The sequence below is a fragment of the Mobula birostris genome, chromosome 20, assembly GCF_030028105.1.
Source record: "Mobula birostris isolate sMobBir1 chromosome 20, sMobBir1.hap1, whole genome shotgun sequence".
Lineage (NCBI taxonomy): Eukaryota > Metazoa > Chordata > Chondrichthyes > Myliobatiformes > Myliobatidae > Mobula > Mobula birostris.
Genome location: NC_092389.1, coordinates 61,562,844 through 61,577,889, shown reverse-complemented (window position 1 = coordinate 61,577,889; position 15,046 = coordinate 61,562,844). Strand labels below are relative to the sequence as shown.

General features: G+C 48.3%; 1 protein-coding gene across 1 annotated transcript in view; it reads left to right on the top strand.

Moving 5' to 3' along the window:
- LOC140185028 (uncharacterized) overlaps positions 1 to 10,678 on the top strand; it is a 346,977-nt gene extending 336,299 nt beyond the window's left edge. Inside the window, exon 4 of the mRNA XM_072238253.1 lies at positions 8,769 to 10,678. Coding sequence (XP_072094354.1) covers positions 8,769 to 9,521 — 753 coding nt within the window. The 3' untranslated portion in view covers positions 9,522 to 10,678. The remainder of the gene's footprint in view (positions 1 to 8,768) is intronic.
- The last annotated feature ends 4,368 nt before the right edge of the window (positions 10,679 to 15,046 follow it).

Below are 15,046 nucleotides of genomic sequence, written 5' to 3'. Positions count from 1 at the left end.
AGACAACATATGCCAAAGACTGAGAGAAATTGCACCAAATCTGCTTCAACAGTTCAAGAGAAGTAGGATAAGCAGGCGTTGTGTAGACAGTCGGTCTAACTTAACAGAGGGAAGACTAGCAGGATCCGAATGGGTCCAATGTTTTCAGCTAGCGTTTCTCGGCTTTTCGGCTAAAATCGAGTGCTGTGTCTTTGGGAACTTGGTGCAGCCACCGCGAAGGCCCGGTGGGGAAGGACCACCGTTTAACGTTCATCACCCGTAGGAGGGGGAGAGGTTGGGTGGGGAGGAGACCTACCTTCATCAGCGGTGTGGGGAGATAATCAACATGGTGCCCAAGGAGTGGGTGGAATTGTTAATTTGGGAAAGTATTAGAGCCATTGCCTGCCTTTATTGTTGAAAATTTTGATTGTTAATAAGTCTTAACACTTGACCAAGAGTTGAGAGTAAACGCATGATTTACTGTAAACATCTTTCATTTGTAAATGAACAGAGTCAACGCAAAATTTTATTGTTAATAACTGTATTGAATAAGGACTCAGAGTCAACGAATGGTTTTCTTTTTCTGTATGTAATTATTTTTATTTTGTAATATTTCTGAATAAAGTATTTTTGGAAAAAAAAATGTCTTTGGGAACTCGCGGCGGCTTGTGATTGAATCAATTCCGGCAACGACCGCGATGTGGAGGATGGCCGCGGAGATCAGCGCATCGGCGCAAGAACCGGAAATCCCGAACACTGTCAGAGTGATAGTGCGAGACCGGAACGGGGGCATCCGGTACTCCAGGGAGACCTTCACCCGGAAGGTCCTGATGGACTGCTGTGGATTTACCCCCGGGGACCTTTACTGCCTACAGGACTTCCCCGGCTTCTTCGATGTCACCTTCCGGCACGCCGCGGGATGGCAGAGGCTGCTCCAGCAATTTCGAGAGAAGGGCAGCGAGGAGCCGCTTTCGCTACTGAAAGCACAGCCCCTCTTTGACGTCACTGCCACCCAGCAGGAAAAATAAAAATAAATAAACGAATTAATTAAAATAAATAATTAAAAAATTAAAGATATCCTTTCTTATCAATGCAAACACGAGCAAATCTGCAGAATCTGGAAATTCCAGCAACACACACAAAAATGCTGGTGAACGCAGCAGGTCAGGCGGCACCTCTAGGAAGAGGTACAGTCGACGTTTCGGGCCGAAACCCTTCGTCAGGATTAACTGAAGGAAGAGCTAGTAAGAGATCTGAAAGTGGGAGGAGGAGATCCGAAGTGATAGGAGAAGACAGGACGGGGAGGGATGGTTGATTGCCAAAAGGGATATGAGAGGATCATGGGACAGGAGGCCCAAGGAGAAGGAAAAGGGGAGGGGGAACCCAGAGGATGCGGAAGCGGTATATTGAGAGGGACAGAGGGAGAAAAAGGAGAGAGAGAAAAAGAATGTGTGTATATAAATAAATAACGGATGGGGTACGAGAGTGGGGCATTAGCGGAAGTTTGAGAAGTCAATGTTCATGCCATCAGGTTGGAGGCTACCTAGACGGAATATAAGGTGTTGTTCCTCCAACCTGAGTGTGGCTTCACCTTGACAGTAGAGGAGGCCATGGATAGACATATTAGAATGGGAATGGGACATGAAATTAAAATGTGTGGCCACTGGGAGATCCTGTTTCTCTGGCGGACAGAGCGTGGGTGTTCAGCGAAACGATCTCCCAGTCTGAGTCGGGTCTCGCCAATATATAGAAGGCTGCATCGGGAGTACTGGAAGCAGTATATCACCCCAGCCGACTCACAGCTGAAAGGAATGTCTGGGGGCCAGAAGTATCCCAAGAAGTTTCTGAACCTGAAAAAGTAGATGACGGGGTAAGGAGATCTCACAGAATCAGGAGACCACTCGATAGGCTGGCCTATGTAGCACCGGGGGAAGAGACTGTGGCACCTGTCGCCTTGGTGAGCTGTGTCACTGCCGTTTACACCTGGATTGGACTTTGTGCTTTGTATGAAGGGGTGGAAAATTATCACAATGAGGACATGTTTAATCTTGGTGCGGGGGTGGGGGGAGAGTGAAATGATCTTTCTGCAGGAGCAGTGTCTGGGTGATGGTAAGAGATAACGGGTGTTTTGGAAAGTGAGCCGTCCGATGACGGGAGTGTGTTTCGTGCCGTGTGCCTGACACCAGAGTGACATCTTCATTCGGCGGGAGATGAAGAGAGAAGACGCCGGACCGGAGTCATGATCCGACAAAGGCCGGGGAGATCGAAGGAGGATCAGCGAAGGGGAAACCGTGAGCTCCAACTTGTCCACATTAGACTGTTTCATTAAAATGGGCCCCTTTTGTTTTTTTTTTTTGCTTTTTTCTTTACTAACCCTTCAGTCAAATTCATAGTTATAAAGCTAAATCCTTTAATTGGGTATGCTGTCCAGTCTGCTATTTCGTGGTATTGATTTGTATCAGGGAAACAAATCACGCAGCATCCACCCAAACAGGGGGTCTCGAGTGAGCTCACACCTCAGTCTCACACGTTTGGTGGGGCCAGAGATGGTCCTACCCAGACTTAGGTAGCCGAACAGAACCTGGGTGTTTCACCGTCATCTCCCTGTTGCAGCGAGCTCACTCCCACCGGGATGATGGTGGTGACATTCTGAGAGTCACATTTTTTTTGGATTACTCTACTGCCTTCGGTACAATCCAACCACATCTTCTGAGCAAGAAGCGGCAAAGGATGGGCGTCGACAAACCCACGATCTCCTGGATTACTGCCTACCTGACAGACAGACCCCAGTTTGTGCTGCTGCATAGTTCTCTGCCTGAGGTGGAGGCGAGTGATACTGGAGCCCCACAAGGGACTGTCCTGTATCCGTTTCTGTTCACACTGTGCACCTCAGAATTTCAGTGCGACTCTGAGTCTTGGCTACTTGCAGAAGTTCTCTGATGACTCAGCGGTGCTTCAGAGATGGGCAGGGGTCGGAGTACAGAGTGCTAGTGGATCATTACAGAAAATCTTTCCGAACCAATGCAATAAGCATATAAAACAGTTCATCTTTGTGCGACAGGAGAACTCACATCATAGTTCAATAGTCTCTGCAGTATTATTTCATATATTATCATTGTGTATATTAGTATTCTCTATTTTTAATAGAGTCTGCACACTGCTAAGTGTGTTTTTAAATGTTGCTACTGTAACGAAAGCATTCGCCACTCGGAATCAATAAAATTATTAATATTATTATCATTATCATTATTATTCTCCAGTCCGTCATCTCTTCCACCAATCAACTTCCCAGCTCTTTACTTCACCCCGCCCCCTCTCCCGGTTTCACCAATCACCTCCCATTCTGACTCCTTCCCTTCCTTTCCAGTCCTGAAGAAGGGTGTCGGTGTGAAACGCCGACTGTTCACCCCTCTCCACGTTGCTGCCGCCCCCCTGAGATCCTCCAGCATTTTCCGTGTGTTGCTTTGCATTTCCGCATCTGCAGATTTTTTCTCCTCCAGTTTGATCAAATGCGCATGCGCTGAGGTCGAAGGTAACCCTAAATGTCGCGCATGCGCACAGTACACGAGAGCCTCCGAAGGATCGGCTGCAGGTAGGAGGGGGCTCTGGGCGGAATTTAATCACCGGCGTTTGAACCGCGATTGAAGGATAATTACTGAGAGCTCCGGCCACACTGGTACTGCACCCTAGTACAGTCCCGGTCTTTTCCCTCTCTGTCAGCCCCACGATCCGTACCCAAGCCACAGGGAACTTTAGGCCGGCGCTGCCGCCATTTTCGGCGCATGCGCATCGCTGGATCCTCAGGTGGTGGCAGATAGGTTTCTAGTTCGTGGTGCCTTCTGGGTAAGGAGGCAGCCATGGGCAAGACGACCAGCGTTGTCCCCGGATAATGGAAGGAAATTGGATCGGAAGTAACTGCCAAACACTGCCGAGCTCCAGCTATGTAAATCCGAGGATTAGGAACTTGGAAGGAAAATATAGTTAACCATATAGCCACATATAACCGTATAACAATTACAGCACGAAAACAGGCCATCTCGGCCCTTCTAGTCCGTGCCAAACTCTTACTCTCTCCTAGTCCCGCGACCTGCACTCAGCCCATAACCCCCCATTCCTTTCCCGTCCATATATCTATCCAGTTTAACTTTAAACTTTAGTTCCTAGTTAATCTCGGATGAAGAGTGTACCTTCCAGTCAGTAAAATTGTCAGTTCGTGCTGTGTGGGACAAAAATCGTTCTGGCAGCTTTTGTTACATGAAACAGCTTTGTCCTCGATGACAAGTGACTGTGGCTTTCACACGACAAGAGAGCCACACTCCAATGAGAATAACTAATACCCTCCCCTTCATATTCATTGGCATCGCCATCGATGTCAATCAGCTGGGGTAAGGGATCTGTGGAAGTAGAAAATCTCCAAGATCAGGCATAGAAACATAGAAAGATAGATAATAGGTGCAGGAGTAGGCCATTCGGCCCTTCGAGCCTGCATCACCATTCAGTATGTTCATGGCTGATCATCCAACTCAGAACCCTGTACCTGCCTTCTCTCCATACCCCCTGATCCCTTTAGCCACAAGGGCCATATCTAACTCCCTCTTAAATATAGCCAATGAACTGGCCTCAACTGTTTCCTGTGGCAGAGAATTCCACAGATTCACCACTCTCTGTGTGAAGAAGTTTTTCCTCATCTCGGTCCTAAAAGGCTTCCCCTTTATCCTCAAACTGTGACCCCTCGTTCTGGACTTCCCCAACATCGGGAGCAATCTTCCTGCATCTAGCCTGTCCAATCCCTTTAGGATTTTATACGTTTCAATAAGATCCTCGCTCAATCTTCTAAATTCCAATGAGTATAAGCCTAGTTGATCCAGTCTTTCATCCCAGGAATCAATCTGGTGAACCTTCTTTGTACTCCCTCTATGGCAAGGATGTCTTTCCTCAGATTAGGGGACCATAACTGCACACAGTACTCCAGGTGTGGTCCATGTAGTAACAAGTTCTCTTTGTAGTGTTGAGGAACGTGACCGGAACTTGAAATAAAACCAAAGGACAGAGGCAATTTGATCCAAGTCACAGGCTGAGTGAAGGCAGAAATAGCCCATTCTCATACAGTCAGAGAAATTGATGGTCAGACGGGATGCCTGATCCATGCCTTATTAGAAGATGAGGAGTTCATATATAGACATAAAAACCTACAGTACATTACAGGCCCTTCAGCCCACAATGTTGTGCTGACCATGTAACTGACTCTAGAAAATGCCTGGAGTTTCACTGCCACACAGCTCTCTATTTTTCTCAGCCCCCTGGAAAGACCCTATTTTACCTGCCTCTACCACTGTCACTGGCAGTGCGTTCCACGCACCGGCTGCTCTCTGTGTGAAAAACTGACCTCTGACATCCTCCTTGTACCTACTTCCAGGGGAGGGAACGTCGACTCAGACCATGAGAGGCCTGTGTTGGGCATTTTCATGCCTTACAAGGTGCAGGTTGTGAGTCTGTGTGGGGCGCCACTCCTCGCACAGACACTAGAGAAATATGTGGTTATGTGCCTTGCTCAAGGACACAAACACGCTGCCACAGCTGAGGCTCGAACGAGCGACCTTCAGATCACCAGACGAAGGTACTTCCAACCACCTTAAAACTCTGCCTCCTCGTGTTAGCCAATTCAGCCCTGGAAAAAGCCTGTGACTATACTCATGATCAGTCCCTCTCATCACCTTATACACATCTATCAGGTCATCTCTCATCCTCCATCACTCCAAAGTTCACTTAACCTATTCTTGTAAGGCATGTTCTCCAATCCAAGCAACATCCTTGTAATTCTCCTCTGCCCTCTTTCTAGAGTATCCACATATTTCCTGTAGTGAGGTGACTAGCAATGAACACAGTACTAAAAGTTGTGTCTAACTAAGGATTTGTTTACAGTGGCATGCAAAAGTTTGGGCACCCTGGTCAAAATTTCTGTTACTGTGAATAGCTAAATGAGGAAAAGATGACCTGATTTCCAAAAGGCATAAAGTTAAAGATGACACATTTGTTTAATATTTTAAGCAAGATTACTTTTTTATTTCCATCTTTTACAGTTTCAAAATAACAAAAAAGGAAAAGGGCCCGAAGCAAAAGTTTGGGCACCCTGCATGACAGTACTTAGTAACACCCCCTTTGGCAAGTATCACAGCTTGTAAACACTTTTTGTAGCTAGCTAAGAGTCTCTGAATTCTTGTTTGGGGGACTTTTGCCCATTCTTCCTTACAAAAGTCTTCTAGTTCTGTCAGATTATTGGGCTGTCTTGCATGCGCTGCTGTTTTGAGGTCCATCTACAGATTTTCGATGATGTTTAGTCCAGGGGGCTGTGAGGGCCATGGGAAAACCTTCAGCTTGTGCCTCTTGAGGTAGTCCACTGTGGATTTTGAGGTGTGTTTAGGATCATTAACCTGTTGTCGACGCCACCCTCTTTTCATCTTCATCTTTTCTACAGATGGTGTGATGTTTGCTGGTATTTAATGGAATTCATTCTTCCCTCTACCAGTGGAATGTTCCCCGTGCCACTGGCTGCAACACAAACCCAAAGCATGATCGATCCACCCCTGTGCACAACGGGTGAGGTGTTCTTTTCATGTAATTCTGCACCCTTTTTTCTCCAAATATACCTTTGCTCATTGCGGCCAAAAAGTTCTATTCTAACTTCATCAGTCCACAGGACTTGTTTCCAAACTGCTTCAGGCTTATTTAGGTGATCCTTTGCAAAGTTCTGATGCTAAATTTTGGCCACAATGAGCAAAGTTATGTTCGGAGAAAAGAGGGTGCAGAAGAGGAGGGGTCCCAGGAGAGATCGCTGTGGAACACCACTGGTCACCGTCCTCCATGCAGAATACAAACCACCTACAACCACCCTTTGCCACTGTGGGCAAGCCAGTTCTGGATCCACAAAGCCGGTCTCCTTGGGTCCCATGCCTCGTTACTTTCTCAGTGAGCCTCGCATGGGGAACCTTATCTAACGTCTTACTGAAAGCCTTGTACAGTATATCCAATGCTCTACCTTCAGCAATGTGTGTTGTTATATCCCCAAAGAATTCAATCAGGTTCGTAAGGCATGACCTGCCCTTGATGAAGCCAAGCTGACTACCCCTCAGATTATGTCTCTCCAATTGCTCATAACTCCTGCCTCTTAGGGGCTTCTCCAACAACTTGCGCTCCACTGAAGTAAGACCCACTGGTGTCTCATTTCCTGGGTTACCTCTACACCGTTTCTCGAACAAGGGAACAATGTCTTCCAATCCTCTGGTATTTCTCCTGTCCTGACTGATGATACAAAGATCATCGCCAGAGGCTCAGCAGTCTCCACTCTCACTTCCCACAGTAGCCTGGAGTATATCTCAATTGCACCCCTCCAAGTTGAGTTGAATTTGGTAAAATTGTGAGGCCAGAGCTCACATTGAGAGGAGATCATATAGAGCCATGTAAAATTATGAAAGGAATAGATAAGATAGAGGCAAGGAAATTGTTTCCACTGGTAGGGTGAGACTAGAAGTAGAGGGTATTACCTCAAGATTCGGGGCATTTTGGAATGGAGATGGCGAGGAACTGCTGTCCCCGGAGGGTGGTGAATCTGTGGATTTGTCTGTCCAATGAAGCAGTGGAGTCTACCGGTCAATGTATTTCAGACAAGTTTTGACAGGTTTTTGCAAAATAGGGGTATTAAGGCTTCTGGGGAAAAGGCAGGTAGGTGGAGGTGAGTCCATGGCCAGATCAGCCATGATCTTATTCAATGGCAGATCAGGCTCAAAGGGCCAGATGGCCGACTCCTGCTCCTATTTCTTATGTTCTCACCACAGACTGAAATCTCTCCTGAAATATTGTCCTTCACCCATTGATGTCTTTTGCAAATATTTTTACAGGTTTGAAATGGCAGAACACTTGTGTACGGGAATCTCAAACACAACAACACATCAGTTTCGCTGTGCCTGTCCGGATATTTAAGCAGCGACCAAATATTTTCTTTGCAACAACAACACATCTGTTTTCGATTTTGGAGATGAAGAAGTATCTCATCCCAGCTGGAAATGTATTTTGTGTCTGAAGTCAAGTTTTCTGTTGTAACTCAGTGAAATCCACTTGCAGCAGGGAGCTGAGAACACACCAGCATTTGTTCACTAGAGATCAGTTCTTCTGCTGCATTGATTGTACAAGGGATTCAAACGTCTGACTTTTGCCAGAGAATTGATGGCAGTGAGATATCATTCTCTTTCTCTCAGTGTGGGAAGAGATTCACTCACAGGCTACCCGCAGACACGCCAGTGAATTCACAGTGGGGAGAGGCCATTCACCCGCTCTGTGTGAGGGAGGGGAACTAATCAGTCATCCAGTCTGAAGATACATCAGCAAGTTCACACCATAGTGAGATGCTCCACCTGTTCTGACTGGGAAGCAATTCATTCTGTCATTTACGCTACAGATATATCCAAAAATTCACCAGTGAGAGGACATTGACCTGCTCGGACAGTGGGAAGGCATTCACACACTCAACCACAACACAGTGACACCAGCGAGTTCACACCGGGGAGAAGCCATTCACCTGCTCTGAATGTGGGAAAGGGTTCACTCAGTCATCTCAACTGAATGAACACCAGCTCGTTCACACTGAGAAAATGCCGATCACCTGCTCAGACTGTGGGAAGCGATTCACTCACTCGGGCACGCTGAAGAGACACCAAGGAGTTCACACTGGGGAGAGACCACTCACCTGCTCTGAATGTGGGAAGGAATTCACTCAGTCATCCCCCCTTGTGAAGCACTGCCGAATTCACACTGGGGAGAAGCCATTCACCTGCTCTATGTGCGGGAATGGATTCGCACATTCATCCACCCTTGTGACACACTCCAGAATTCACACTGGGGAGAGGCCATTCACCTGCTCTGAATGTGGGAAGCAGTTCACCCGTTCAGCTCAACTGATAGAACATCAGCGAATTCACACTGGGGAGAGGCCATTCACATGCTCTGAATGTGGGAAGGGATTCATTCAGTCATCTCAACTGAAGGTACATCAGCGAATTCACACTGGGGAGAAACCGTTCATCTGCTCTGAATGTGGGAAGGGATTCAGTCGGTCATCCAACCTTGTGAAGCACTACCAAGTTCACACTGGGGAGAAACCGTTCACTTGCTCTGAATGCGGGAAGGGATTTGCTGAGTTACCTGATCTCAAGAAACATCATCGAGTTCACACTGGTGAGAGGCCGTTCACATGCTCTGAGTGTGGGAAGGGATTCACTCAGTCATCCGCCCTTGTGACACACTACCGAATTCACACTGGGGAGAAGCCGTTCACCTGCTCAGATTGTGGGAAGGAATTCACGCGGTCATTTGACTTAAAAGTACATCAGCGAGTTCACACCGGGGAGAAACCGTTCACCTGCTCAGATTGTGGGAAGGGATTTGCTCGGTCATCTCAACTGAAGGTACATCAGCGAACTCACACTGGGGAGAGGCCATTCAACAGCTCTGAATGTGGAGGGAATTCACCCAGTTATCCAGCCTTGTGAGGCACTGCTGAATTTACACGAAGGAGAGATGGTTCACTTGTTCAGATTGTGGGAGGAGATTCACTCAGTTATCTGACTTTAAAGTACATGAGCAAATTCACACTGGGGAAGGCCACTCACCTGCTCTGAATGTGGGAAACGATTCACTCAGACATCTCAATTGAATGCACATCAGTGAGTTCACACTGGGGAGAAGCCGTTCATTTGTTCTGACTGTGGGAATGAATTCACACATTCATCTCACCTACCGACAGATCAGACTGTTTTCAGCAGTGAGAGGACATTGACCTGCTCAGACTGAGGGAAGGCATTCACACACTTACCCACACTGCAGAGGCAGTGGTGGGTTCACACTGTGGTGAGGGTGGTCACCAGTTCTGAATGTGGGATGGGTTTCAATCTGTCATTCATCCTTGTGTCACCCTGCCGGGCTTTGACCCGTCATTAATCGGAGAAATCAGAAGCTTGAGAGGACGGAATTCCCTCAGGTTCGCCGATCGAGTAATAAAGGCAATGGTTTAGGGCAGGTTATTTTTGAGCTTTCACCAGTGGCCAATCAAGATTCAGGATTGATTATCAAGAAGATCTTAAAGTTGGGCAGGAGCAAGTGGAGCGGCCAATGTTGGAGTGGGCAGAGTCAGAGCGGAGACTTTGAGGCTTTACCTCTTTGATGTTTCGGTCAGGAGAACATTCTGTCAGAGAAGACAAAATTATGCCAGAAGTAGAATTTTTTGCCCCCTTCTTTACATTTGCTCAGTTAGAGCAGTAGAGATGCCAGGCAGGATAGCGGGAAGCTCCTCTTGCGGGATGTGGGAAGGCAGGGGACCCTCCTGTGTCCCTGATAACTACACCTGTGAGAAGGGCATCCAGCTGCAGCTCCGAACAGCCCATGTTAAGGTAGAACTGGATGAACTCCAGATCATTCAGGAGGCTGAAGAGGTGACAGGCAGGACATATAGATAGGTTGATGCACCCAACCCCGAACGGGTGCCCTGAAGGTCGGCGACGCCGAGAGGAGACTGATGGTGGAAGAAGGACGACTGAGTGAGCTCCACCTTCTGTGCACAGACTGTTACTAAGACTTGGGCCCCTTTTCTTTTATGTTTTGTTTCTCTACTAACCATATCGTCAAAGTAAGGGTTATAAAGCTTAATCGTTCAATTGCATATTGTGTACTGTTTGTTATTTCAGGGTACTGATTTGTAACAGGACACGTCGCGCAGCATCCACCCAAACGAGATTTCTTCAGTTTGGCCGGGCAGGGGGTTATCACCCGCTAAATTAAGCTGCCAGGCAAAGCAAAGGTTACAATTGTGGGGGCTATGTTCGGGAATGATTCCTTTGGATGCTGTGTTATTACCCTGAGCAATGAACCAGTGGGGCAGATATTTCTACTCTGGATGAATTGTTAATTCCACTGTTAAGTTCTGTTGAAGTTGCGATTGTGAGCGGAGACTTGATAAAATGGTGAGCGCAGCTGTCGTTTTCATGCAGACCAGCGCTGAGGGAGCTGGAGGTGGAAATTTCAAAGATCTCATGAAAACGACAGCTGCGCTCACCATTTTCTCAAGCCTCTGCTCATAATCGCAACTTCAACAGAATTTAACAGTGGAATTAACAATTCATCTGGAATTCTACAATTTCTGAGAAGTGAGGGGAAAAAGAGGTCGGATTTGGAAGGTCTAATTAGTCCACGTCCCCTGGTGAAGAATGAGAATTCTGAGGTAGTAGCCGCCCTTACTTCTCGCGAATAAATGGAAAATTCAGATTCCAAGTCCCAGCTATGGCAGCTCCACCTATTCTCTGGAATAACACCCACACCTAAAGGGGAGGAGGAGTATGAGACGTGGGTGGAACGGACCTCTCAGTTGTTCGATGAGTGGCAGTGCTCGGATGATGAAAAGCGACAGCGATTGGTTGAAAGTTTGAATGGGCGGGCTGCTGACGAGAGAGCTGTCAGGTTAAATCATTCCATAGAGACAGCTGTCAATTATCTGCAATCACTGGGCAATGCTTTTCGTCTGAATAGAAGCCCAATGGAGCTCCTGGTGGGGTTTCAAAGTATGCGTCAGGAGCAGGGGGAGAAGGTTTCTGCTTTTATTTTACGGCTACGGGGGCAACTAAATTGCTTGCGGCACAGAGGGGTCATTCAGGCGGCTGAGCTGGGATGGATATATAGCCAGGGGTGCCCTGTCACATGATCTGATTGTGTGGGGTCTGTGACAGTCTCGTAAGACGGGCCCCCTCCATCTTTTTTTGAGCTGATCGGAGAGGTACAGGACAAGGAGAACGCGGCGGACGCGTCAGAGGACTCAGTCAGCAGGGTACAGTCCTTAGTAGTGTCCCCTGCGGTGAAGTGACCACAGATAGACTACCCCGCGGAGCAGTAGAGGAGATAGTGGCAGAGTTGAGAACGGAGATACGTTGGCTGTTATCAGCGGGTGTGCCCCCCCCCACGCCCATATGATGGAGCTGCTGGGCTGGGTGCAGATTCCCCAAGGGGACGATCAATGCGGAGGGCTGCTGGCAGCAGGTGTCAGGCCAGAAGGAGAATGAACCCCCGGGTACCTCTGCAGGGAGAGTCGTTGGGGAAACCTAGAGGAGACCCAGTGAGGGAACGGCCTGGTGTCTCTTGGGGAATACGTTCCCAGCAATGTACCAAGGAACTCCCGAAAATGAAGGCTTAGTGGGACCAGATAGGGAGTATTTACGCTAAAGCCATATTTGACACTGGATCACAGGTCACCTTACTGTTCCGTTCGTTTTACAATCGGTATCTGAAGCATTTACCCTTGACACCATTCAATGCACTGGAGATCTGAGTTATCATTGCTGGTGATTATCCATACGACGGTTATTTGTCAGTGAAACTGGAGTTCTCGGAGGCCAACGTGGGAGTGTCTGACGTTCTTGATACAGTGGTGCTAGTTTGTCCGGACCCTGTTGAGACGGGCGGTGTCTCAAGAACAGGAAAACAGATTATTATCTGAATGGTGGCCGATTAGGAAAAGAGGAGATGCAACGAGACGTGGGTGTCATTGTACACCAGTCATGGAAAGTGGGCATGCAGGTACAGCAGGCAGTGAAAAAGGCGAATGGTATGCTGGCATTCCGAGCAAGAGGATTCGAGTACAGGAGCAAGGAGGTACTACTGCAGTTGTACAAGGCCTTGGTGAGACCACACCTGGAGTATTGTGTGCAGTTTTGGTCCCCTAATCTGAAGAAAGACATTCTTGCCATAGAGGGAGGACAAAGAAGGTTCACCAGATTGATTCCTGGGATGGCAGGACTTTCATATGATGAAAGACTGGATCGACTAGGCTTATAGTCTCTGGAATTTAGAAGATTGAGGGGGGATCTGATTGAAACGTATAAAATTCAAAAGGGATTGGACAGACTAGATGCAGGAAGATTGTTTCCGATGTCGGGGAAGTCCAGAACGAGGGGCCACAGTTTGAGGATAGAGGGGAAGCCTTTTAGGACCGAGATTAGGAAAAACTTCTTCACACAGAGAGTGGTGAATCTGTGGAATTCTCTGCCACAGGAAACAGTTGAGGCCAGTTCATTGGCTATATTTAAGAGGGAGTTAGATATGGCCCTTGTGGCTACGGGGGTCAGGGGGTATGGAGGGAAGGCTGGGGCGGGGTTCTGAGTTGGTTGATCAGCATGATCATAATAAATGGCGGTGCAGGCTCGAAGGGCCGAATGGTCTACTCCTGCACCTATTTTCTATGTTTCTATGTTTCTATGAATGGCAGAGCAGGCTCGAAGGGCCAAGTGGCCTACTCCTGCACCTGTTTTCTATGTTTAATTCAGGTGGGGACCAACACCCTGGTGAGGAGGCTCATGGGGGCCTGCAAGGAGAAGGCTGGGGAGAGCTTTTTGGGGACATTGTCCGTGCACCCAGTGTTTCAAGCTGCTTTCGAGGAAGTGTGTCACAGCAGGGGGTCTGATACCGAATTTAAACGAGGGTCTGTGTGGCTCACCCAGTCGAAGCCAATGGTGGTATGGTCTGGGGAAATAGCAAGACTGATGGGGACCCCCAATCTTCAAGAAGTGCATGAGGGCAAAGCCCTCTTAGCGGACGCTCTGGAGGACCAGGAAGAGGAGTCGGGATATCCTGCTGGGCTACTAGTGAGGCCCGAAATTCAGAAGACCTCTGTTGTCCAGGCGAGCAGGAGGGCAGTGATCGTCAGGAACACTATGAAGTGGGAGGTCACCTTCAAGCGGGGGAATGCTCCTAGCGCATTTGTTCCCGGTGACAGTAATGTTTAGCGCCCCCCCCGTGAGGGACTCCGGGGAGAAACTATTGGAAAAGCGGGAAAGTTGACCGCTGAGTCATTCAACTTCGGGAACTCCCCGGTGCCACCGGGTTGGAAACTGATGTTGGTAGAGAAGATGTTGAACTTGGAACGTGTCCTTTCCCTTGGCGAGTTTGATGTGGGTTGTTCCAAGAGTACGTGTCACACTACCTGGGTGACCGAGGACACCCCGTTTAGAGAGAGGTATCGGCGACTGGCCCCTGCAGACGTGGAAGACGTGCAGCAGCATTTGTGTAGGTTGAAGGAAGCTGGTATCATCACTGAGTCCCAAATCCCCTATGCGTCCCCAATAGTAGTGGCCCGGAAGAAGAATGGGAAGGTACACATGTGTGTGGACTATAGGACTCTGACCGTCCCTACCAGTATACGGTCCCATGGATCAAAGATGCGCTGTCCTGTCTGAGAGGTGTGGAGTAGTTTAATGTGCTAGATTTGAGGAATGGATATCACCAGATCCCGATAAGTGAGGGCGATAAATAGAAGACAGCATCTTAATGTCCCCTGGGTTTCCTCCAGTTTGAAAGGATGCCCCAGGGCATATCGGGAGCCCCTGCAAACTTCCAGCGGGTCATGGAGAAGATGGTAGGGGATATGATCTTGCTTGACGTGTTGGTGCATTTGGATGAGCTCATAGTATTTGGATCCACATCGGAAGAACACGAAGCGAGGCTACTGAAGGTAGTCGCCCTCCTGAAAGGTAAAAGGTTAAAACTTTCCCTGGACAAGTGCCAGTTCTGCAAAACGTCAATTGGCTATATCGGACACATAATCTCACATGATAGAGTAGTTACAGACCCGGCTAAGATAGAAGCGGTGACCACTTGGCCAAGGCCCCAGACTGTGAGCGCCCTGCGCTCGTTCCTGGGGTTCTGTGGTTATTATCGGAGATTCCTGATGGAGTAGCTACAGAACTGGCTAAGGTAGAAGCGGTGACCACCTGGCCAAGTCCCCAGACTGAGCGCCCTGCGGTCGTTCCTGGGGTTCTGTGGTTATTATCGGAGATTCCTGACTGGCGACGCCAAAGTGAGTCACCCCTTGAATGAGCTTCTGTGTGGTTACCCTCCCCTGAGGAAGAAAGGGAGGGTGAAAAGGACAGGAGAGTGGAGAATATTTAAACCCGTCGGAGCCCTTTGGACAGAGATGGGATGTAAAATGTGAGGAGGCCTCTCAGTTGCTGAAGGAGCTGCTGACCCAGGCACCGGT